Here is a 22,417-nt window from a genome sequence, read left to right as displayed (position 1 = left end):
AAGACACTTTTGAACATGAGCGGCGTACAGTTTAGTGCCGTAACGGAGAGATGAGATGCCTGAATACTCGTACTTTCTAGAGATGGTTGGAAAGAAGACCTTCTCATGTCAGTAAATTGTTCTTGGCAAAGCACCAAATAAGGTTTGAACATGTCGGTTTCACAACATGAGTCACGTCCATGGTTTCACGCCCTATGCTCGACGAGCCCCGGTGAGATGATAAAAGCTACAGGAAACAGTCTTGATCTTTTTCTGAACATAGAAGCGCCATTCAGATCTTCCAATTTGCCACCGAAGACCTCGGTGTATCATTGCATCTCTGGATTGGACACACGACATCCCGCATCCTCCTTGAAAACATCGCAAACCATGGGCATCTCAGAAATGCAACCCATCAGCATTCGCAAAGCAGCACTCTCCGACGCAAAAGCGATATCAGAGCTAGGCACCCATGTCTGGACCCAAACTTTCGGCCACACTGTCTCTCCCGAAGACCTGAAAACATACCTCACTACCTCATACAGCCCCTCGGCTATCGAAACCGATATCAACAACCCTTCCAAGGACCTTATCCTCGCAACAACACCTAGCAACGAGATTATCGGCTTCACACTTATGACGAAAGGAAGCAGCGAAAATTGTCTAGCTTCCTTCACCAACTACGTCGAGTTGCAGAGAATTTATGTGCATCCTGATCATCATGGTTGTGGGGTCGGAAAAATGCTAGCAAAGGCCGTGGAGGATCTGGCGAGGCAGCAAGGGTTTGAGAATTTGTGGTTGGGAGTTTGGGAAGAAAACGCAAAAGCTTTGAGGTTGTATGAAAAGCTTGGGTTCAAGGCCATCGGGACGAAGGAATTCTTGGTGGGTGGACAGATTGATACTGATTTGGTCATGGTGAAAAGGTTGTAGAGCCTGTCAAATTCACTCTCCGGATTAATGCATAGGGGGGCCGGTTCCGCGCCGGTTCAGGCCGCAGACTAACTCCGTTACCTCCGAGATCTGCAAGATGCTATCTCCGTCGGTGAGCAGGATATAAGAACGACATAATGCCGCTCTTGTCGATAATGTATCGCTTTTACATTTAGTCAACTATACCTTTTTTCAAAGTGCGAGACAACAAAGATGGCTTCCACCAGATCAGACCCCGTTTTAGCCGATCCCGCAGACCCAGGCTTCTACCCACCATCGCAGACTGCTCTCCTTCTCTTAGACTTCCACGAGATGTTTCTTCAACATGCTGGGCCCTCTGCCGTCACTGCCGTCGCTACGGCCGCGAGGATGAGGAGATGGGCCACACAGCGTGGTATTCTTGTCATTCACGCTCTCATCGATACCTCAAAGTTAGCTTTCCCCAGCTGTAAAGACGCGAACAGATACAAAACTATTGTGGCTGCGATGGTCTCTTCCGGGACTAGCGCTGAGCCTACGAGCTTGACTGACGGCGCAGATGCTGAGGAATTGATATTTACGAGAAGACCTGGTCATATTTCTGCGCTCAAGTCGTCTGGCTTGATGGACTTCCTGCAAGAGAGGGGTATCGCTTCATTGATCTTGACTGGATTGAGTACTTCAGGTTGCGTGTTAAGAACAGCTGTGCAAGCCACTGATGCGGAGTTCGTCGTCACGGTTGTCAGGGATGGATGTGCGGATGCGGATGAAGAATTGCACAAGATTTTGATGGAGAAGGTGTTGACTTCGAGGGGGTACGTTATGAATGCTGCAGAGATCCAGGAAATGTATGAATAGAACAGCAGAAATCAGTTTCCATACGAGAGTTATGCGACAGCACCCGAAAGAAGAGCCTGGGCGGGCAAGAGAGAGGCGAGCAAACAGCACAACAGCACAGAGACAGGCTCAAGGAAATGATCAGGTAAAGACCGGGAAGAGGCTATGGAGGAAAGTTATCAGACATGCCCTGCTGATATCAAACGCCCCATCCCTCTAGATTACAGTCGAGCAGGTCTTCTCGAGCTCGCTCCGTGGTCGTCGTGAAAAATGCTAGATATTGACCACGAAAGGACAATTAAACTACATCGAAATCACAACCATGTTGTCCCGGGTCCACCAGATATGGACTGTGATGACAAGCTGCAGGGCCGAAGGGATCGCTCGTATTGCAAATTAGAAAAATTGCCGGCACAGCCGTTCCCGACTTGAAATCTAGATATGCTGTAGATTGCGAATGTTGCTGATTTCCAGGCCAACAAGAGGGTGGATAGTGATGATCTTGCCAAATCGTCGCTGCTACGCTTCCAGGAGTTGGTAGATTGTTTGGAAGTGATCCTGCCATCTTGGACGGTGGCCTCGATAGAAAATCCGATCGTGCTGTTCGAAGTTCGAAAGAGCCTGGCAAAGGGTTGTACTGCAACGGCTAGGGATTACATGGCCCAATTGCACGATCGAGGTTGCTTTCATCTTCGGGAAACTGAGAAAGCGAGGACTGCTCCAATTGAAGCCGAGAGCGTGGAGACTACTCGGCATGTACAGCAGGTGGTATCGGTGAAGCTTGTACTGCATCATGATCATGCTTAGGATGTTTCATCGGAAGAACTTCCTCAGCGCTTGAGTGTTGTGTATTGGTTTCGTGATCGTGGAAATCGATGTCGATATCCTGGCCGTCTTTGTGCTCTAGCAGACCAAGCCTGTCCAGGACGTCATGAACAAGAGGATTGCCCTTATGCTCAGGAAGTTGAGTGCCTGGCCACGCTTTGGCAGCCAGCAGCATGAAATACATGGTCTGAAGTCCAGCGGCCAGCTTGAACTGCTGCATCTCTAGCGTTCTTACGTAGCTAGACGACATCGGATTGTGACAAGACGCAGAGGTTTAAGACTTACTGCTCGGGGAAGACTTTTCGCTTCGGCTTCTTTGCAAAACCAAAGATACACACGGTATCAGACGACTTGCATCTCGAGCATGGATAACCACCAGAACATCTTGCCTTTTCAGCACGACAGCGGTTACAGGCCTTGCTAGCTCGCTGTTTTGCGCAATCATCTTCTTGCGAGAAAGTCGCGTATCCAGGGCTAGTCATCTTCCAGATAGGTAGAGAGGTTTGATCCTCGAATGGCGACACTTTAGATCTTCTACATGGGCGCAGAAAGCAGGACTATATAAGTCAATTTGCCCGAAAGTAAAATGGACTCCATCAGTGGAGGATCAAGTATTCCCGGTTGTTGACTTGCTTGACGTCGGCTCGAGTCCGATGCGGTATTAGCCCGCCGCAGGATGTCAACTTCATACCCTTTTTCCGTGACAGCTTCCCCTATAAGTCGACACTTGCTCTAGACTGTGGCGTTATTCACGCCAATTGGGCATTGAGAAAAACGGCGTCAAAGCCAATTTGACACTTGCAAATACCCAACGACGTCTGGCAGATTTCGCTCTATCTTGAGCTACCATGAGACCACAGTAGCCTGAGTGGAGATTATGATGAGGAGTTCGATGATGATGATGATGATGATGATGATGATAATGGGGAGACGCGGTCCACTGCCAATTCAAACGCTACCATGGCGAATCAGGCAGTAGCAGGAATGGTAGTACCCCAGCAAGCACAGGTGTTCGATTCGAATGATGATTTCGAGTGGGATGTGATCAAGGTTGTTGACGTTTGGAAGCACGAGCACAGCAGGCTGTTTGTAAAAGCCAAAGTTCGCACGGCACGAGGCACGATGGTGATTCCGAATGTCGCTTTGGAAAAATTGAGTCTAGATATGCATGGGTATGCAGTCGCAGATTGGGCGCATAGTCACACAGGACAAGCTCATATACTTCCGTCTACATGGAGACCCGCCGATGACTGGCAACACCAGCAATGATGTGGTATCGCAGAGCCGAGGGTCTCATTAGTAGGATACATAGAATTCTAAACATGTGATCGGAGTCATCATATAGACTCTAGGACCTTTTGCTGCTAGGCGTAATATCTCCCAGAGTATGAAGTCTCAATATCGCTTGTACCAGCCGTCAGTTTGCGCCAGATTTGAGCCCGCATCCTGATTTGCAGCTGGAAAACACAGCAGCGTCGTGGACCCCTGACCAATCGGCGCCACAATGGTCGGCCTCAGCGCTACAACCGTCCTCGTATCCTGCTGTCGTGGTATCGAAGTGTGCATAAGCTCTGCTTGTTGTACAGTCTGGGCTGCTGGAGCTGACACACTTTTTCCCCTTCCTGTGAGGTTGTCAGTTGTTGTAGGTATGGATGTCGGGTGAGAATTCATCATGTTTACCCTTTATACTGATGTTTCATCTCGACACTAACGGAATTTAGCTCTTGGTACTGATCGATCTTGAAAGAAAAGGTGGGTGAGTCGCAATTGAACTTTGGAAGAGATAAAGTCAGTGGAAGTTCTGCTTAGACGAATATCACTACCAGCATCGAGACGTACCCAATTTGAGGGCGCTGACCCTTCTGTCCAGCTTGCTCTACAATTCGTTTGATTGCCAGTAGCCGGATCTTTGACCGTTATCGACACTGAAGCGCGATAACTCCCATGTTGGTCTGCATATACGGCAAGGCCTGTGTATGAGGTTTGAAATGAAGCCGCTGTCACTAAGGATAGCGGAAGGCAGAACAGGGTTGCAGCGTAGTAGGCGAGCATGATGTGAGATGCAAGTTGTCAAATAGTATGAAAGCTTGGATTGTGACCGGGTGTTGGGCAGTATATGTATCCGCCTTCTCGCTTCTATTGAAGATCTTAAACCGTTCAAAATATCGTTTGAGGTTTATTGAATAGGTCCAAAGCTAACAATTCTGCGTGGTCGGAATGCTTCCAGTTGAATTGAGCCGTTTGATCAGTGCTACCGGGCCGGAGAACGGCATAACGATTTTAGTTGGTCTAGACTCGCAGAATGGGCACACAGTCATATAATACAGGCCACATACTTCCATCCGCATCTCCAGAGACGTATCGATAACAGGCAATACCAGCAGTGATGTCGTATCGCAGAGCCGAGAAGCGCTGGAGATGGCGCAGCGAGATCGAGAGGTCACGGGAGGCATCATACGTATTCGGATAGCTTACTGAGAAAGATCATATGTTCCTTCCGCCTGGAGTCAGTCGGGTTGCTCTTGACTTGTGAGAGTGGTGTTCCTAGATGCTGCTTGTTGCGAGAATGGAAGGGTGAATTTTGACGTCTTTCAGCCAATCAGAGCAAGAGCCGGCCGCCCCCACACTTCAACGTTCCGTCGCCTCGACTTCCGAGGGTCCATCCAAGTCCTCCACCGGCGGACAACCCAATTGCTCTGTCGCATTGGGCTCGACACTTTCATCTTGATCTCCCCGTCAAGGCGCATTCGTCGGCTTATTCAGAACTGCTCTTCAAGCCCTGGTCTCTTGTCGGGTCGGCACCTTCACCAAGGCCTTTTGCGACATGAAGAGGTAAGGATCGTCGTTATGTGGAGATTAATCCGAAAATTATCCTGCGGGCGAAGCTGCTGCCTAGCTCACTTCGCTTCTTACAGTAATACTCACCATCTCTGGATTATTGCATTGCACTATAAAGTCACATCCCTCCCGGTCATGATTATCTCGACCGAGTCAACAGCTCGATCATTTTCCCAATGGCTTCCTCAGCACCTCAGGAAATACTGTCCATCATCGCACACCACCTGGCACAATTGGACAAGAAACTATCACCTTACGCGCTGGTCAACAAGTCTTGGCAGGCCGCTTTCGAGAGACAGATCTATTCATCAATCGTCGTGCGTAGTCCATCCGATGTGACGACCGTCAAAGTCAAGGAACACTCATGGACTGCACCCGGCGGGCCACACCCCAAACATGGCCTCCCACTGGATACGTTCATCAATATCACCAGCGGGCCGGAGAATTGGCAGCGAGCTCGGCGTTTATATGTGCGTCAAATTCTCTACAGAGTCGCAGTTCCGTACTGGTTGGACGAAGACCGTGGAAAAGGTGACGACTACACTTATGATAATGCTTACCGGCGTGAGAACAATCGAGCATTCTCGAAAGGGGTTTGTCAATTATTCGAACATCTTTCGACTTGGACCAATCAGGCAATTTCCCTTCAGATAGCCTTACAGGCAGAAGATGCATCCACTGACGAAGAATGTGGTGAGCCAGGGTCGATACCCTGGCGCGGCACTAGAGATGAGATTGCTCCGTATTGTGCAGAGTTTGTGCCCGGATATTCTTTGCCGCGTGCGTCCTGCATCACATCACTAGACTTTCCTAAGCTCTTGAGTCCTGAAACGATATGGGTCGAGACTTCGGCGTTGGACATGCCTTGTGATGAGAATGAGATTTCCCTGCCTGCCCGCCTGAGCATTGCATCAGCATGCAGCGCTCTGGAGAATATTCGATTGGACCTCGTAGACGAAATCCCCTCGAGCGAGCCCAATATGCGTTCCACCTGGCGAACCGCGGCTGGCCAAGGATTTTCGCAACTTCCACGAACCATCAAAGACATGACCTTGTACCGGAACAACTCCGGACGACTGGATGAAAGCGCTAAGCAGCTCCAAATGTTCTCCATGCAGCTACGACACCTGCGTATAGAAAGTCTGGAGATTTTTCGAGGGCTCTTTTGCCCCGATGGATTGGGATTACCTATCGAAGCACACTGGCCATACCTTGAGACGCTTCATCTGAAGGACCAATACTACGTGACCCCGCCTTTCCACGGCGAGCTACAACCTGCCTATGATCTGATCAGAGAGCGATATCTCAACAATCTCTACACGAGTCTTGGCCACGCCGCGCAGAAGATGCCGTGCTTGAAGAGTGTTATCCTCACCTTTAGGAACCTTGACCACGAGCTCGAGCTGTCAATCAAGAACCAGCGCTACAATCTGACGCTTTGTGTGATGAACAACTATCAGCCATCTCTTGAATTCCTCGAAGCTTGGAAAGTGCCCGGAGGAAGCTTACAGCCTTGTATAAACAAATTCTGGCGTGAAATCACCTATCCATCGTGGCCGCCTTCCTGATTGGTCAAATCATGGAAGACAGCGCGCATGTGTTTGTACACGATCATCGCCTGGCACTTCTAGACGACTGAAAGCTTGCTTCTGTTCCTGTCTTTGCGGGTGTAGGATCTGATGATTGTGGAAAGCGTGTACGACGTGAAAAAAGATCCAAAAAAAAAGATAAGTGTGGTTTACAAAGAAAAAGAGAGGAAGTGTATATCGGAAAAAAAGAAGAAAAGGGTTGCAGCAAATACAAAGAAGTGTCTGGAAGGACAGCGGTAGGTACAAGGATCAGTCGAGCTTGGAAACAAGAGATGCAGCCTTTGCACTTATCAATGTAAGTTCGAGAATGTCTACTCGTACTCGAGTATTTGCTTGTTGCGACGCTGTGAATGGTGAAGTTTTGGACGCTCTGTCAAACCTCGGCAAAGCTCCGAAATGCGGAGTCGGGACGGTCCAGAGGATGTCGATCATCACCAGTAGCGCCCCTAATGGTCGACGACACTGTTCAAGAGCGCTCTAAATTGCCTTTTTCGTCGAGGACAAGCCACGATGCGTTCATGGCTTGGTTTGCGTTCACGGCTTGGTGTAAGTCGACACTTGTCTCATTCGCTTTGCTGTTCCTCCTTCACGTTCAATCACAAGTAGCAGCAACTCAAACACCTCACAGAGTCATGGAGATCTACGACCACACCGGACAGCCTGTAATTCACGGACGCGCTCGTGTCAATGGCATCCGAATGCACTATGTTCACGCTGGCCAAGGACCTGAATCTCTCCTCCTCCTCCATGGAACACCAAAGACGAGTTATTACTGGTACAAACTGTTCCCACTCTTGACACAGCATTTCCACGTCATCGCACCAGACTTGCGTGGATTCGGCGATACCGACAAACCTCCAACAACTGACGGTTACGATTCTGCAACAAACAGCCAAGACGTCTCCGAATTGATGACCCTTCTCAACATTGACAAGTTCCACGTTCATGGAGAAGATCGTGGTGCAGACTTTGCGTATGCTCTCGCCGCCACCTGTCGAGATCGTGTCAAGAGTCTATCATTCTGCGAAATGGCCGTGTCTGGCTTCGGGCTAGAAGAAACATCTTACTGGACTGAAGAAAATCTCACCGCCCAATACCGTCAAAAAGGTATCTGGTGCTGGCATCTAGGCTTCTTCTCGATCCCGCACATTCCTGAAATGCTCATCCAAGGCCATGAACGCGAGTTTTGGGAAATGTTTATGAAGCAAGAATGCTACAATCCTAATGCGATTGAACATGCAGCTTTGGATCATTGGGTGGCTTGTTCCATGCAACCTGGAGGTTTACGAGGTATCCTGGAAACATATCGTGCTGGTTTCAAGAATGCGGCCAATCATCGCGCACTACTGGAAGCAGGAGGAAAACTTACGGTGAGAACAATGACAATTGAAGCTCCTGAATTCTTTGGCCCAATCGTGGAACAGAGTATTTCGCGTGTTGTAGAGCGAGTAGAAAGGTCTGAGATATTCGAGGAATGTGGGCATAGTCTCGCGCTTGAGAAACCAGAAAGACTTGCAAAATGCTTGAGGGAGTTTATGTTGGGGGTTGATTAAGGGTATGGTGAGTGTGAATGAGACAGGTACAGGCAGGTTATGGTGTATGAATTGATCGGGTTTGCACATCAATCCTATTCGACTGTTTACCTCGTATGATAGCAGCCTTATTTGCAGGACGAGCAAGCTTCATGTCCATAATCGACGAACCGATGGTGACCGCGGTGGGCAACAGTGACGGATATGTTAAAGGACAAGCTGAAGGAGGGTGTGCCTCGGGGCGCTGGAAGTATGCGATGTTGCCGATCGGCGTCGTGGAAGGAATCACTGTTTCTTGGTTATCTGCAGAAACAGTTGTGCTCATTTGCGAACCGTCCAGCTGCTTCGTCCTGAATCGCGCAAGGGGGCCCATCGTTGAAGAGCTGCCCTTAGCCATGCTGCCAGCAAGCGATTTTAGTTTTGAGTTCCGGAGGCGAGGCATCTGCAAGCGTGCGGAGAATGGTGCGGAAGCAACATCCATGAGGTATCGTAGGAGATATTGGCGGGAAGACGGCTGAAAGGCCCAAGGGTGATTGTTGTAGTATAGGACCATTTAGGCGAGAAAGAGGAAGAAGCGCCATACAAAGTGAAGATTGGCAAAGTATTCGAGTTGTCGGCAGTGGCGGATCATTCTCTGAGAGGCATGGGGACCGAGATGCAAGAACAAAAAAGAAGAAAATGCCTTGATAGTCGAGACAAGTTGGTCGAGTAATCTGCCAGGTGTATGTTGGGCTTCATCTGACCCCTAGTCAGCAGTCCCAAATTGCCATTCTTCAGCTAGCAGACCAAAGATCAAGGAATCTCGAAGCCCGATATGCGTTTCCCATTCAGCGCGTAGGTGTCCCTCTAACTTGAAGCCAAGAGCTCTGAGCAGCGCAATGGATTGCTCATTATCAGGATCAACGTCAGCGACGACGCGTCGTTGTCCTTGAGCGAATAATGTTCCAATCAGCAGACGTATGGCTTCACGGCCGTAGCCATGTCCTAGAGCTTCACGAGCAACAAGGTAACCAATCTCAGACACGCCTTTGCGTTTCGTAGAGGCAGCAACAAAACCAATGGCTTGATCCTCGCCGACCTTGACAATGGCCCAGGTTTTCCAGCCTGACGTGTCTTCAGGCGCAAAGTAGTTGCGCAATTCGTCGACTTGGATAAAAGGGCCACGAGACCAGTATCGCATCGAGTCTGAATGCGACATTGTTGGGAAAAGGGCGTCGGCGTCGGACTGTCTGCGTGGTCGCAGTTCCACACGCTTTTGCTTGGATGCGACAATCATGTTTTTCAGTTCAAGAGGAGCTGGACTTCCGGTCGTCTGTATGTTCTTGAACAAGTTTCTACATTAACAAGATGCATGTCAGCGGTGTCAGCGGTGTCTACTCTAGAGGATCCACCATCACGGTGTTGACGCTAACGGGGTGCAGCCAATGGGAGATGGAGCCGGCCGCAAAATGACGCAAGTGAGTCGGCGCGACGAAAAAAAACGTAAATGCGCGAAAAGAAGCCGCCGCTGTTTTTTCACATGCCACAACGCGCGCCTGCCATGGGTTGATCCATCTCTGCAAAGGAAGCCGCAAGCTTCCCGATTGATTCCACTCTCACAGCAACACGTCCACATCTCGATCACGCCATGAAGTCGCCCATCCCCGACTACCTCCACCACGTCCTCGAGACGGCGCGCCCGAATGAAGGAGGCGCCGCAGCCGACTACATCGAAACCCTCGCCAACGCCGACACTTCCAAGATGGCCATCTGCCTGTCCATGGTCGACGGCAACGTCTACTCGGCAGGCGACGACAAGATCGAGTTCTCCATCCAGTCCATCTCCAAGGCCTTCGTCTACGCCATCGCCATCGAAGACGCCGGCCTCGATCAAGTCCTGTCCAAGATTGGTGTCGAACCTTCGGGCGACCGCTTCAACCAGCTCTCCCTCGAGCGCAACACGAACCGCCCCATGAACCCCATGATCAACGCCGGCGCAATCACCGCCCACTCGCTCGTCGTCTCTCCCACCGCCACCCTCGACCAACGGACCGAGCGCATCCTCAATGCCTTGTCACGACTTGCAGGCCGCCAACTCCACGTCGATGAAGAAGTCTACCAAGCTGAGTTGAAAGATGCGGATCGTAACATGGCTATCGGATACATGCTCAAGGCTGCTGGAATCATCACATGCGACCCACAAGAGGCGGTACGGGGTTACATCAGGCAATGCGCCATCAACGTCAATGTCCAAGACCTGGCCATGATGTCTGCTGTCCTTGCAAATGCCGGTGTGCATCCTGTGAGCAACGAGCAGATCATCCCACAAACGAGTGTGCGCCAGGTCTTGTCTGTCATGACTACCTGTGGCATGTACGATGCGGCCGGTGATTGGGTGTCAAGCGTTGGTTTCCCAGCCAAGTCCGGTGTCGCTGGAGCCATCATCGGTGCACTACCAGGTCAGGTCGGTATCGCCACCTTCTCTCCAAAGATTGATGAACGCGGCAACAGTGTGCGCGGTGTCGCAATGTGTCAACAACTCTCCCGCGAGATGGGTCTCCACATGATGGACGCCAGCCATGTCGCAAGATCCACCGTACAGACAAGCGTATCAACACTGGTCGAAGGCGAACACAAAACTCACAATGGAAGTTGCAAGCGTGAAGTCGTCGTCTTCAAGCTCAGAGGTGCCGTGAGATTCCCCGGTGCTGAGAGATTGACGAGAGCCTTGGCACGCGAACTTGGTCAACCAGACCCGTTGGATGAAGGTTCAGGAAGCCATGCAGATGCTTGTGGTATTGTCTTTTCCTTCCGCGACGTCTTTTCACTCAACTTCATCGCCCGACGACTGATTCACGAAAACATCGCACGACTGCTAAAGGAAGGAAAGGTTTTGGTGATTATCGATCCTTCAGAGGTACTGGAATGGGACAAGGCGAAAGCAAAGGACGGTCGTCATCCCAAGGTGGTGGACAACGAGACGGAAGCACGGGATTACATTGGTGGCACTGGATGTCAAGCTGTCTCACAAGATCCTGAGTGGTGACTGTGAAAGTATGTCTTTGCTATCAAAGGAAATCAAGTACAATAATACAAACAAGGCTCTGCGGACATGAGATGCTCCTACCGGAAAGGCTGAAGCTCGTATCAACAAACGACTCGGTGGTCTACCGTTCTCGTATCTCGAAGTTTACTCTCTTTTCGGCCGCTCCGTCCACAGCCCTAGATGGTCTCGAGCTGAAGTGGACTCTTCTCGATCAGTGTTTTCCAACGTGCGAGGTTGTCAGCTTCCACATGCTCAGCGATATCACTCGAAATACTCAAGTCGCTGTTTGGAAGACCCTGTCTCTGCCCACATCTTGCTACTGAAGGCGCCAGATGTGAAGGATGAGTAGAACCAGCGACTCAATCGTTTAAGACACACATCCGTAGATGGACAGTATTTAGAATAGAGCAGTTCAATGAATTGTTCACTCGCATTAGGCAAATGATAATTTTGGGTACCATGTTTGAGATGCGGTTCAAAGTGGCACCAACTCGCTGGGCAAATTCCAGCCCAAGACCCACGGACTTCATGAATCCTGGATATCTCGCCATGATTCACAGATCCTTTGATATTACCCTTTTCCAACCTTGGACCAGAACATCAACCTATCATGGCATATCCCTGAGCAGCATTCCGAATCCGCTTCTGCAATCCGCAGTCACGACTCCGGAGATAACAGCGTCGACGCGCGTTCGTGCACATTCTTATCGCCGGCAGAAGCAGCTCAACGGTCAAAAAAACGTCGGTCGGCTTCGAATTCTGTTCTTGGATTCTTCTACCACCAATCTCCTTTCCAGGCTGAAAATCTCTTGACACTGGACTGGGCGACGTGTTTGCGCCCTTGGCCAGATGTCTTTTTAGTACGGCACGTCACAATTGAGTTTGAAATGTACGAGCCCCTCGATTCAACACGAGGACCATGCGATGTGACAGCTTGGTTCGGGAGAAAACACAACATGTTCTCGGATATCATGCCTTGTTCATTGGGGTCTACATCTTAGCATCACCCAGATCGACATGATCGATATCCAACGAATGTCGAAACACCTCTTCTCTCGTATGCCCAATACCTCACCGAACATATCGAAAGAACGAGTGCCGTTGGTTGACCCGAAACTGCAAGGGGCTCGTATCTACCGACGATTAAGGTTTTTGAGGCTGATGGCGTTACGAGTGCCGGACGATCCTCCGCAGTCTACTCCATCCAGCTTGCACGACATGCCGTACATTGTCGCATGAGTTTACTTGTCATCCATCATCATGTCATGACATTGCTGACTTTACCAACCTTTGTACAATCTTCTCACAAGGTCTGCTGCGAAACATCTCGACTCTCTTCTAACAACAGATCCTCGCCATCACACTCCATCATCGAGAGATCGACCAATATTCTGTACGAACCACCGTTCCCTCAGCTACCCGTCGACAGCTACCGTCTTGAAAACGTTTGGGCCTCACTCACCATGTCCACCCTTTTCCTTCACGATTTTCCCCCCAGCTACAACCAACCTCCTGATATCCACTCTTGGTTTCATTTCCACCGACAAGATCAATATGATTATACCGTTCTCAATATCTCGTATAAGCAGTGTTTCACCATGTCCCTATTCAGTACATCAACACTGATTTTGATCTATATAATCTATCGCCTCTTTCCACCCAAAACATCTCACCAACCAGCGACCAACTCTTGGGCAACAACAGGGATACTCAGCTTCCCTTTACACACTCGTTTCATTCAGTCACTCGTTCGCCCGACATGAGTCTTTCACTTCTTGCTCTTGGTCTTCTTGGCCCTGCTGCTCTTGTCGCAGCTTCCCCCGCCAAGTTGGACCCAGTCCAGACCATCACCATCACCAGCACTTCGACCTCGACCATCACCAGCTGTCCCGTTGCGACTGTTTCTCTTTGCGCCGCATCTTGTGTCGCCACTCCTTACACTCTAGGTGTCAATGTCGCTTTCGCTACGGGTGGTAATGCCGTCAGCACCGCTACTGTCGTTCCCATGGCCAGTCAGAGCTCAGGCTCGGGCAATGGGTCCGGAAATGGTGCAAACAATAGCGGAAGCAACCAAGGCTCCGGAAATGGATCTGGAAATGGGTCTGGCAATGGTTCGGGCTCTGGCAACAATGGAAACAGCGGTGGTTCAGGCAATGTAAATGGTCAGACCGTCGTCACCACTGTCGTGAACGGCAAGACCACGACCCTTACAGTCTTCCAAGGCGCCACCACTACCCTCTCGAAGGGGTCAGTCTACACCACCGATGTCGTTTACCCTTCTTCCGTCACCTGCTCGGCAGGCGAGACTGTGGTAGTTGGTGGTAAGACCGTTGTTGTTGATGCTTCAACTGTCATCTACGACTGCCCATGCACAAAGGCAGCCACTTTGACCGTCGGTGGAAGCTACACCACCAACCTTGTCTATCCCAACTCTGTCTCTTGTGCGGGTGGAGAGACTATCATCATTTCTGGTACCACCACTATTGTCGCAGGACCCACTGTCATCACCGACTGCCCTTGCACCAAGCCTACTACAATCACCGTCGCAGGCCCGACTTCAACCCTTCCCGGTACGACCATCACAACCGGAACTGCTGCTGCATCCTCAGCATCCATCATCTCTGGCTCAGCTGCCTCAACCAGTGGAGCTTCTGCATCTAGCGCTGCTGCCTCAAACTCAGCTTCCACAGGTGTCGTCTCAGGCTCTTCATCCAGCGTTATTGTCTCCGGATCTTCAACTGCCATCATCAGCGGTACTGCAACTTCCGGAACCAACCCCTCAGGCACATCTACCGCGGGCGCTGCTTTCCAAACCAACGTTGATGGTATCAACTTCTTGGTCCAGCGTGGCATCAACTACAACGGTACACCTTTGACCATCAACGCCAAGAGACAGGCTGCCAACACCTTGAACACTTGTTTGAACACCTGTGCCGGCTCATCTGCTTGTGTCGCAACTTCATTCAACAACGGTACTTCATCTTGCTTGTACTTCAGCGCGATTGATCAAAGCAGCAAACGTGCTGACAGTGCCATCACTTTCGCCATTGCCACTTCTCGTATCGCTGTCCAGTCTTCCTCTGCCGTTCCTTCGGGAAGCAGTGCCTCGTCTGGTTCGGCTACCATCGCCTCTTCTACTTCGGGAGCTGGCAGCACCTCTTCTGGTGTATCCCAGTCAGGGTCAGTCGCTCCTACCAGCGCTAGTGCATCTCAGTCAGGCTCTGCAGCTCCTACCAGTGCCAGTGCATCTCAATCCGGTTCAGCTGCTCCTACCAGCGTCAGTGCATCTCAGTCAGGCTCTGCTGCTCCTACTAGTGCCTCAACCCAGTCTGGCTCTTCCGCATCTGAAAGTGCCTCATCTCAGTCTCAGTCTGGCTCTGCTACTTCAAGTGGCGCTTCGACCCAATCTGTTTCGGGCTCATTCACTCAATCTGCCTCAGGCTCATCCACTCAGTCAGCTTCAGGCTCTGCTACCCAGTCAGCCTCGGGCTCTGTCACTCAATCTGCTTCCGAATCTGCTACTCAGTCAGCTTCAGTTTCAGGCTCTGCCACCCAATCAGCCTCGGGTTCTTCCACCCAGTCAGCCTCTGCTTCGACTGGCGCTTCTCAATCCGCTAGCTCCGATGCCTCATCCAGCACTGTCAGCTCCTCTGGATCCATGACATCATCTACAAGCGCCAGTGTATCATCCTCCGGCACCGTCTCTGCATCGTCGGGTGCCAGCATCACTGAGGCTGCTCCGACCACCGCACCTACCTTGGCAGTTTCCAACGAGCCTCTTCCGTCTTGCGACTCTGCTTCCAACGGAACCTCCACCACTCAATGTGCTGATGAGTCAGGCACTGTCTACGCTGTCACCGGTGGTACAGCATATGTTGGTCAGACCATTGACACCTCTTCGATCACTCTCGACGACGATGGCAACGAGGTCAGCTCTGGTAACGGCACCGTAACCAAGCGTGCTTTGACTAGACGCGCTTTCGCACCTTCTCTTAGAGCTTGTCTTCGTTTCTGTGATCGCTTCCCTGGATGCAAGGGTGCCAACTACTTCACTGGTGGCCAATGCTCCCTCTTCAGCAGAATCACAGGAACAACCCCCAATCCCCGCGCATTCGCTGCCATCTTCGTTGCAACTGCCCAGCAGGCCGCCCAGTCTAGCGCTCAATACCAGGCCACTGCTACATTGACTTCATCTGCTGCTTCTTCCTCGACTGCATCTGCATCGGCATCAGCCAGCACGAGCTCCGCCGCTGGATCATCGTCAAGCGTCGCAATGTCTTCCTCAAGCAGCACCATGTCATCGACCTCTGACGTGTTGAGCTCGGCCTCGTCATCCAGCATGTCTAGCAGCACCATGGTCAGCAGTTCCACCAGCTCAATGCCGTTCAGCGCTGGTAACACTACTATCGCCGGCCCTACTGGTACTGCCGTATCAGGCTCTATCTCGTCCTCCGCTACTTTGAGCAGCTCTACCATGTCTGCACCTTTCAGTCCCGGAAACAGCACTTCCAATGTCGGACCTACTGCCACTGGAATGACTTCGAGCTCTACCATTTCTTCTTCCACCTCCGCAATCTTCCCCGTCGGAAACACTACGATGACTGTCGGTCCCACTGCTGTCTCCACCAGCTCCGTCATGTCTTCTTCAACCTCTGCAATGTTCCCCGCCGGTAACACCACCATGACTGCCGGCCCTACAGGTTCTTCCACCACAGCCTCGATTGAGACAAGCAGCAGCAGCAGCATTCCCTTCACCATGGGTAACACTACCACCTCCGCCTTGCCTATGGGTACAGGCTCTTCTTCTTCCATGACTTCTTCATCCATGTCTAGCTCCAGTATTCCCTTCACCATGGGTAACAGCACCACCATGTCGGCTGGACCTACCGGTACTGGATCTCCCATCATCCCTTCATCCTCTTCTTCCATGACCTCTTCTTCGGTTTCCAGCTCTAGCAGTATCCCCTTCACAATGGGCAACAGCACTACCTCTACCATGCCCATGGGCACTGGTACTGGCCTCGCTTCCTTCCCTACCATGTCGAGCTCCAGCATCTTCTCTAGCTCTAGCTCTAGCTCCTTCTCCATGAACAGCACCACCACCGCTCCCCCGGTCGGCACTGGCGGCATGGTTTTCCCCACCATTTCCAGCTCCAGCAGCGCTCCTTTCCCCATGACCAACACTACCGGCAGCGCACAACCTACCATTCAGCCTTCTGCTGGTCCCACTGCTCCTCTGAAGAGATCTAACCTAAGATACTTCTTTGGTCAGAACTAGGATGAATTGGATGATGTTACGATATGGTGTAAGGAGGTTCTTTCTTTTGTTCTTTCAATTCTGTAGTTGAGAATATATTTAATACCATTTTTTGATCTGACACTTAACTGCCTATATCTCTTTCATGCTTCAAAGCGGTGGCGACTCCTGCCGTGTAATCTGTCAGTGTCCGAATTCGTTCTTGTCGAGTGATCCTTCCGAGGAATTTGCCAAGCTTGAAGTTGCCACTTGTCAATCGCAGAGAACCTCTTGTTCTTGAAGATGATATCTTCTCGCACTGATATAAACATATATCTCGAAGACGTGACACCACCGAAACCCCGAGGCATTTGATGCTATGTTATGGCACAACGTATAGTAGCTCGCGACTATATCGATTCGACCATCCCGGTCTTTGCTGTCGCTCGAATAATCAAATAGGTAAGCTCTGCCTCCAACTCTCCCACCTTTTTGTAGCATCAAAAATAATCATTCCCATGTATAGACACTTGATGCTTTCTTCAAAAAAGCAAATGCAGCATTGTATCCGGTGCGAATACCTTGAGCCCTAAGTAACTTTTCTTGCATCACGCGACATATCTTAGGGTTAGCAAGAAAGCCAGAAACAAGATAGATAAGGCACTGACCGTGGGAATGAGGGCATAGAGATACAACAAGACTCGTAGCCGCATTCACTAGGACAGCGTAGAGATAGAGGTCAAGAATTGTGATTGCGGAAGGAGCGAAGGAGATGATTGCCTTTATCAACATCTTTACGGGCACTGAAACACAAGTCATCAGTCTTACCCGTGCTCACTTGAAATACTCGGGAGGTTGTGATCCAGGAATGATCGGGAAAGACGAACAGGAAAGAGTGCACTTTTGGCAATATAAGACAGAAGCTGAAGAATGAAGTTATAAAACGTTCTGAACTTTTTCAGGGAGTAAGCATTATATGAATGAGGGAGTATCAAACAATCTATTGCAACAAACAAATCAACAAGCCAATGTTTTCGTAAACCATATCCGTCCGAGGAGAAAGAGCTGAAAGACCAGCGATCGCACCACCTTAGAAACTGGGAGTATTGAGCGTCAAGGCCATGATACCACCACCGATCAATGCAGCGATGGGAATTGTGGCTACCCATGAGATGAACAGAAGACCCACACGTTGCCAGTTGACTGCCTTGAAGCTTCCGTTGCAAAGCCCGACTCCGACCGTAGCTCCAGTGATGCACATGGATGTCGAGACTGGTAGCTTGTACTGTGAGAAGATCAAGATGGTAATTGCGGCACCCATCTCCATGGAAGATCCACGAGAAGGTGAGTGGTAGGTAATCTTGTTTCCCATGACTATTGATTGTGTTAGTGAAGATGGAAGAGATTAGAGTAGACCCTGACTCACCCTTCATAATGTTGTAACCATAGGTGATGAAACCAATACAAATGGTCAGCGCAATGACAGCGATTTGCCAAAGAGGAACAGGCTATGACACAGTTAGTTGAGGTCGAGGTTTGGAAATAGAGAGACTCACCTCCTTGGCTTTGGCAGCGTTACCGGTGGACCAGGCAGCGTACATGGCAGCCCAAACACCGACAGCGTTACCGACATCGTTGGCACCATGAGCGAATGAAGCAGTGCAGGCAGTGATAACTTGAACGAAGGAGTAAAGGTACTCAACCTCGTTAGCGTAGCGGGGAGCGTGGGCGTACACACGAGCCATACGTCTTCCTTCAGGAGTTCCAAGAATACCGACTTGAGCCTTGTGGATATCGTAGTAGATACCGTACATCAATGCGACAACAATGCCAGCAGGGATACACTTGAGAACAGCCTTCATGTTGTGGATTTCGTAAATGGAACCGGCACCGAGCTGGTTCTCGTGGATGGTGCGCATAGCCCAACCGAGAGGACCGCGTTCTTGACGAAGGTCGGCATGGTGCTTTTCACGAGCTTCCTTGAGCATACGAGCATAGGCTTCTCTGGGATTCTCGTTGGTGATGCTGTTCCTGCGCTGAGGTGCGATTTCAGGTGATGATGCGGCGGTGCTGCCACCTTCCTCCGAAACATGGATAGATCTACGACGAAGCTCACCAGTGACGACCTCAGAGTCACCGCCCTTGCCGGTCATCTCAATACTGGGAGGAGCGGAGGACTTGGCCTTGACATCGGTGTGGTCATCGTGGTCCATGACAGCGTAGTTGGGGACATGAGCAAACTCGGCATCGGAAGGAGCTTGGCGGGAGAAGAGGAGAGGTCCGAGGAAAACGTGGTACCACTTCAAGGTATAGTCCTTGCGAATCACACGCTGGTTAACGTACGGGACGAAAAAGAGGGCTGCAAGAACAGCCAGAGCGACACCGGAACCAACGGTAACACCAGCAATCCAGTATCCAGGCTTCTTGGTCAAACCGAGCTTAGGCGAACCCTTGTAGACGATGGACAAGGTGCAGACAGTGCCGGCAATCAGGAAGAAGAAGGGAGAGGTGTAAACAGCCCAAGGTACAGGGTTGCTTCTCATGTGAACGGTACTCTTGACAAGCATGAAGATGGTGGCACCAAAGACGGCAGAGATGAAGGGGGCCATGACGAGACCGGCGAAGATGGCACCAAGACCGGAGCCGCCTGGAAAATATGTCAGCTTGAGCCAAGGTTGTCAAGGGAGTGTCCTTGTACATACCGTTCCATCCCCATTGAACACCCTTTACACCGACAGTAGCGACACCGACACCAGCGATGGATGACACGAGCGAGTATGTGGAAGAAACGTGGGCGTTGTGTCGCGTGCACCACATGACCCAGATAGCTGCACCAGCGGCGGCGCAAGTGAATGCGAGAAGTTGTACAGGGGCATTGCCATTGAAGGCGGAGATGGGAATGATACCGTTCTGAGATTCAACGTCAGTACGTGGTTGTCGAATGATTGAGACCAAGTTTGATCATCTCTCCGTTCTTAACACACCTTGATTGTGGAAGCAGTTCTGGCACCGACAGCCAGAGCACCGGTCATCTCGAATATCAGACAAAGTATCTATCGCATGGTCAGCATGAGTTCTGCAAGAATAGAGCAGCTTCAGGATCAAAATCCGTTCAAGAATTGATTTGCTTTCGTGAGGACATACCATAGCCTGACGGTAAGTGACTGAGCGAGAAGAAACACTGGTTGCCCAAGCGTTTGCGACATCGTTGGCACCATTGTTGTATGCTTCAAGCAGCGCGAAGAATGTGCCAATGGCAAAGATATAAGTATACTCGTGAAGAACCATCTTGACGGTATGTATGAAACCTGCAGGCGAAGAAAATGCCAAGCTGGGATTGATGGACTCAAGAAAGAACGCAAGATAATCAAAAATGAAGTTCGAGAAATACTTCTTGTCCTCGTTGCTTATGAACAAAGCCCAAGACTTACCACGCGTGACACTGCCACTGCAAAAATCAATTCGCAGCCCTCAAAACCATCACCTACCTCATACTGCAACGCTTCGCGAATGTCATCGCGGAATCTTGGCAAAGGTAGAAGGTCAGAACAATGAGGTTCAAGCATCGAAACACGTGTTGGACAAAAGGAACATGCTCCATGCTGGCCAAGAAGAAGAATGTCTTGACGTCGGGCTTCTCCATGGCTTGGCTCAGCCTGTTCGGTGGTCTTCAGCTGCCTGCCAAGCCTGGGCAAGCGCCTCTGCTCCGCCCCCTGCCGCCATGATTGCGCCAGACTGCCTTTTTGATTTCAGCAAGCCGAAGTCAACCAAAAGACGGCTGATATAAGGCCAGAAGGATGGGTGTTGGTGTTGCACGTGGGTGCAGGACTGCATGTGTGAAGCAGAGAGCAGAATTCTAGACTTCCGTCTTGTTGGAAGCCAGCCTCGGACCGTTAGGTTGGCGATACGCCTGATGAGTGGAAAGTGAGAATCTTTGATGGTGGAAAGTGATGCTCTAAACCATTTCATAGGTCAGCGAGAGGGCGATGGATTCTTCCGACAGGTCGTGTTCATTTCGCATAGAGTGAGAGCAGCTATTGATCAGGCGACATCCGACGCTCATTTATCAGTTGACTGCTCGACTCGGCACTAATCAAACCGATAGAGGTCCTGTCATGATTGAAGAAGTCCTTCAGATTTTGCGACGGTCGCCATCTATCAGCATGCTTTGATCGAGAACAAGACTGTCATGTTTCGCAAACCGTAAAGTTCAGTGATACTCGCGACATGTTTCTGTCAATCCTCGTATACTTTTCAACGAACGCCTTCAACGTTGTTTCGTGAATTGCTGCAACAACAAGACTGAACCATGGCCTTTGTCGCAGAATACCTTCTGCCGGTCCGAATGCACGATTATTGGAGGTTGGTGAGACACGTCCCTAATGGTCTTAACTAAGCATCAACGCATGATATGGAAGTTCTCCAGTAGAGTGGTGTTGAGACTTGTCGGTGTTGCTGAGGATCTCGAAATCCGACTCGGCGCGCGACAGAATGATGCGCCTGGTTGTAAGCACGTGTCTTTGAGAGAGTCAGTATGCAGGTATCCATACTGCAGTGGGCGCAGATCGAGCAATTGATGACCGAGGAGTTCGTGAACGCGTCTGGTCAAAACGATTTGGCGTCGCGAAAAAATTGCGACACAGGAGCCGGGCAAAAGCGTGCCAAGACAATTCCGCTCATGTTGTCAATAGAATGCATCTCCATCGATATCGAATCGCTAGTGTAATTCCGTGGTGAGTGAAATCGTAGCCCAAGCAATGCCATCTTTTCAGAGGTACGAGCAGATTGATCAATAGCATCTGTTCATGATGCGGTTTTGTGATCTTTCGATTGAAGAGCGAGGCAAGTGTGATGTTGAACGGGAGCTTTCTGAAAAATCGTACCTCTTGCAACATGGTAGCACTGATGAACTGTCCGCTCCATGAGATCAATAGAATGAGCTCTAAAATCGATACCTTGAATGATCTACCAATGCATCAACATCATGTCGGTCCAAAGGATAATATATACATCTCCATCCAGGAGCAGGGTGAGGCTTACGACGGAATCACTTGGCGTCCCGATATCGGAATTCTCAATGAACTTGCTCATTTGCCCTCGCAACTCAACTTGAACATTGTCCTCACCCCAAAGGACAAGAATGCTATCAAGAGCTTACCGTTCAATGACGAGGCCGCTGCCGTAACGGCGCAGAGCTTCGCCGTCCAAATTACTGGATGGCGGCTTGTCGATCATGCTGGTCGGCCTTCGTTTGCCGCGGTCAGAGATTCGATTCCTATCAAATTGCTTTGTCCCTCATCCTACACCCGTCAGACTCTCGAACGCGGATTGCCCGGGCAATTGAGGATCAAGACGACCAACCTAGCCGAGTTTCCATAACAGTGTCCCCAAAGACGCTATACCCGCAGAGGAAGGCTGCAAGCTGCACATGCAAGCCAAGACTCGCTCCAGCCTTTCGACGCACCATTTCTGCTAAGCTCCAGCCGTGCGTCCAATCGTGGTGGGCGTATTTGACACGAGCTTTCGATGCCTGAAGAACATCCATATCATCCTTACCACGATGACAAGGCATGCAGTAAACATCTCGCGTGCAATTGGGTATCTCTATCTCGACTGTCGATCAAGTGAGCCGCTGCTAGCAATGCTG

General features: G+C 50.5%; 10 protein-coding genes across 10 annotated transcripts; 7 read left to right on the top strand and 3 right to left on the bottom strand.

Moving 5' to 3' along the window:
• The first annotated feature begins 206 nt into the window (after window positions 1-206).
• Window positions 207-1,126, top strand: M438DRAFT_346643 (acyl-CoA N-acyltransferase). The gene has a single exon (XM_029905724.1). The coding sequence runs from the start codon at window positions 370-372 to the stop codon at window positions 907-909; it is 540 nt and encodes a 179-aa protein (XP_029759154.1). The 5' UTR covers window positions 207-369; the 3' UTR covers window positions 910-1,126.
• On the top strand, window positions 1,123-1,746 carry M438DRAFT_336327 (Isochorismatase hydrolase; the record flags this gene model as incomplete). The annotated part of the gene is made up of 1 exon (XM_029903878.1): window positions 1,123-1,746. The coding sequence occupies one exon, from the start codon at window positions 1,123-1,125 to the stop codon at window positions 1,744-1,746; it is 624 nt and encodes a 207-aa protein (XP_029759153.1).
• A 724-nt stretch (window positions 1,747-2,470) lies between these two features.
• M438DRAFT_356390 (uncharacterized protein) lies at window positions 2,471-3,032 on the bottom strand (the record flags this gene model as incomplete). Its single annotated transcript, XM_029907097.1, has 2 exons — window positions 2,471-2,789; window positions 2,836-3,032. 2 exons carry the CDS (start codon window positions 3,030-3,032, stop codon window positions 2,471-2,473), a joined length of 516 nt encoding a protein of 171 aa, XP_029759152.1.
• A 2,532-nt stretch (window positions 3,033-5,564) lies between these two features.
• M438DRAFT_375475 (uncharacterized protein) lies at window positions 5,565-6,956 on the top strand (the record flags this gene model as incomplete). Its single annotated transcript, XM_029908580.1, has 1 exon — window positions 5,565-6,956. One exon carries the CDS (start codon window positions 5,565-5,567, stop codon window positions 6,954-6,956), a length of 1,392 nt encoding a protein of 463 aa, XP_029759151.1.
• A 719-nt stretch (window positions 6,957-7,675) lies between these two features.
• Window positions 7,676-8,530, top strand: M438DRAFT_276082 (soluble epoxide hydrolase; the record flags this gene model as incomplete). Its single annotated transcript, XM_029900831.1, has 1 exon — window positions 7,676-8,530. One exon carries the CDS (start codon window positions 7,676-7,678, stop codon window positions 8,528-8,530), a length of 855 nt encoding a protein of 284 aa, XP_029759150.1.
• Window positions 8,531-9,254: 724 nt separating this feature from the next.
• On the bottom strand, window positions 9,255-9,785 carry M438DRAFT_375473 (putative acetyltransferase; the record flags this gene model as incomplete). The annotated part of the gene is made up of 1 exon (XM_029908579.1): window positions 9,255-9,785. One exon carries the CDS (start codon window positions 9,783-9,785, stop codon window positions 9,255-9,257), a length of 531 nt encoding a protein of 176 aa, XP_029759149.1.
• A 249-nt stretch (window positions 9,786-10,034) lies between these two features.
• M438DRAFT_346639 (glutaminase) lies at window positions 10,035-11,989 on the top strand. The gene has a single exon (XM_029905723.1). The coding sequence runs from the start codon at window positions 10,137-10,139 to the stop codon at window positions 11,532-11,534; it is 1,398 nt and encodes a 465-aa protein (XP_029759148.1). The 5' UTR covers window positions 10,035-10,136; the 3' UTR covers window positions 11,535-11,989.
• Window positions 11,990-13,293: 1,304 nt separating this feature from the next.
• Window positions 13,294-16,812, top strand: M438DRAFT_406612 (uncharacterized protein; the record flags this gene model as incomplete). The annotated part of the gene is made up of 1 exon (XM_029909859.1): window positions 13,294-16,812. One exon carries the CDS (start codon window positions 13,294-13,296, stop codon window positions 16,810-16,812), a length of 3,519 nt encoding a protein of 1,172 aa, XP_029759147.1.
• Window positions 16,813-17,860: 1,048 nt separating this feature from the next.
• Window positions 17,861-20,058, bottom strand: M438DRAFT_276333 (phosphate-repressible phosphate permease; the record flags this gene model as incomplete). The annotated part of the gene is made up of 7 exons (XM_029900845.1): window positions 17,861-18,144; window positions 18,197-18,278; window positions 18,327-18,806; window positions 18,861-19,417; window positions 19,473-19,680; window positions 19,755-19,823; window positions 19,915-20,058. 7 exons carry the CDS (start codon window positions 20,056-20,058, stop codon window positions 17,861-17,863), a joined length of 1,824 nt encoding a protein of 607 aa, XP_029759146.1.
• Window positions 20,059-21,663: 1,605 nt separating this feature from the next.
• Window positions 21,664-22,149, top strand: M438DRAFT_336319 (uncharacterized protein; the record flags this gene model as incomplete). The annotated part of the gene is made up of 1 exon (XM_029903877.1): window positions 21,664-22,149. One exon carries the CDS (start codon window positions 21,664-21,666, stop codon window positions 22,147-22,149), a length of 486 nt encoding a protein of 161 aa, XP_029759145.1.
• Between the last annotated feature and the right edge of the window lie 268 nt (window positions 22,150-22,417).

The sequence above is a fragment of the Aureobasidium pullulans genome (assembly GCF_000721785.1).
Source record: "Aureobasidium pullulans EXF-150 unplaced genomic scaffold scaffold_12, whole genome shotgun sequence".
Lineage (NCBI taxonomy): Eukaryota > Fungi > Ascomycota > Dothideomycetes > Dothideales > Saccotheciaceae > Aureobasidium > Aureobasidium pullulans.
The sequence above is the reverse complement of the archived record's forward strand: the minus strand, read 5'-3'. Positions and strand labels throughout refer to the sequence as shown.

Excerpts from the sequence above, each read along its gene's own strand:
- M438DRAFT_346643 (XM_029905724.1), top strand. The coding sequence starts at position 370 with ATGGGCATCTCAGAAATGCAACCCATCAGCATTCGCAAAGCAGCACTC.
- M438DRAFT_346639 (XM_029905723.1), top strand. The coding sequence starts at position 10,137 with ATGAAGTCGCCCATCCCCGACTACCTCCACCACGTCCTCGAGACGGCG.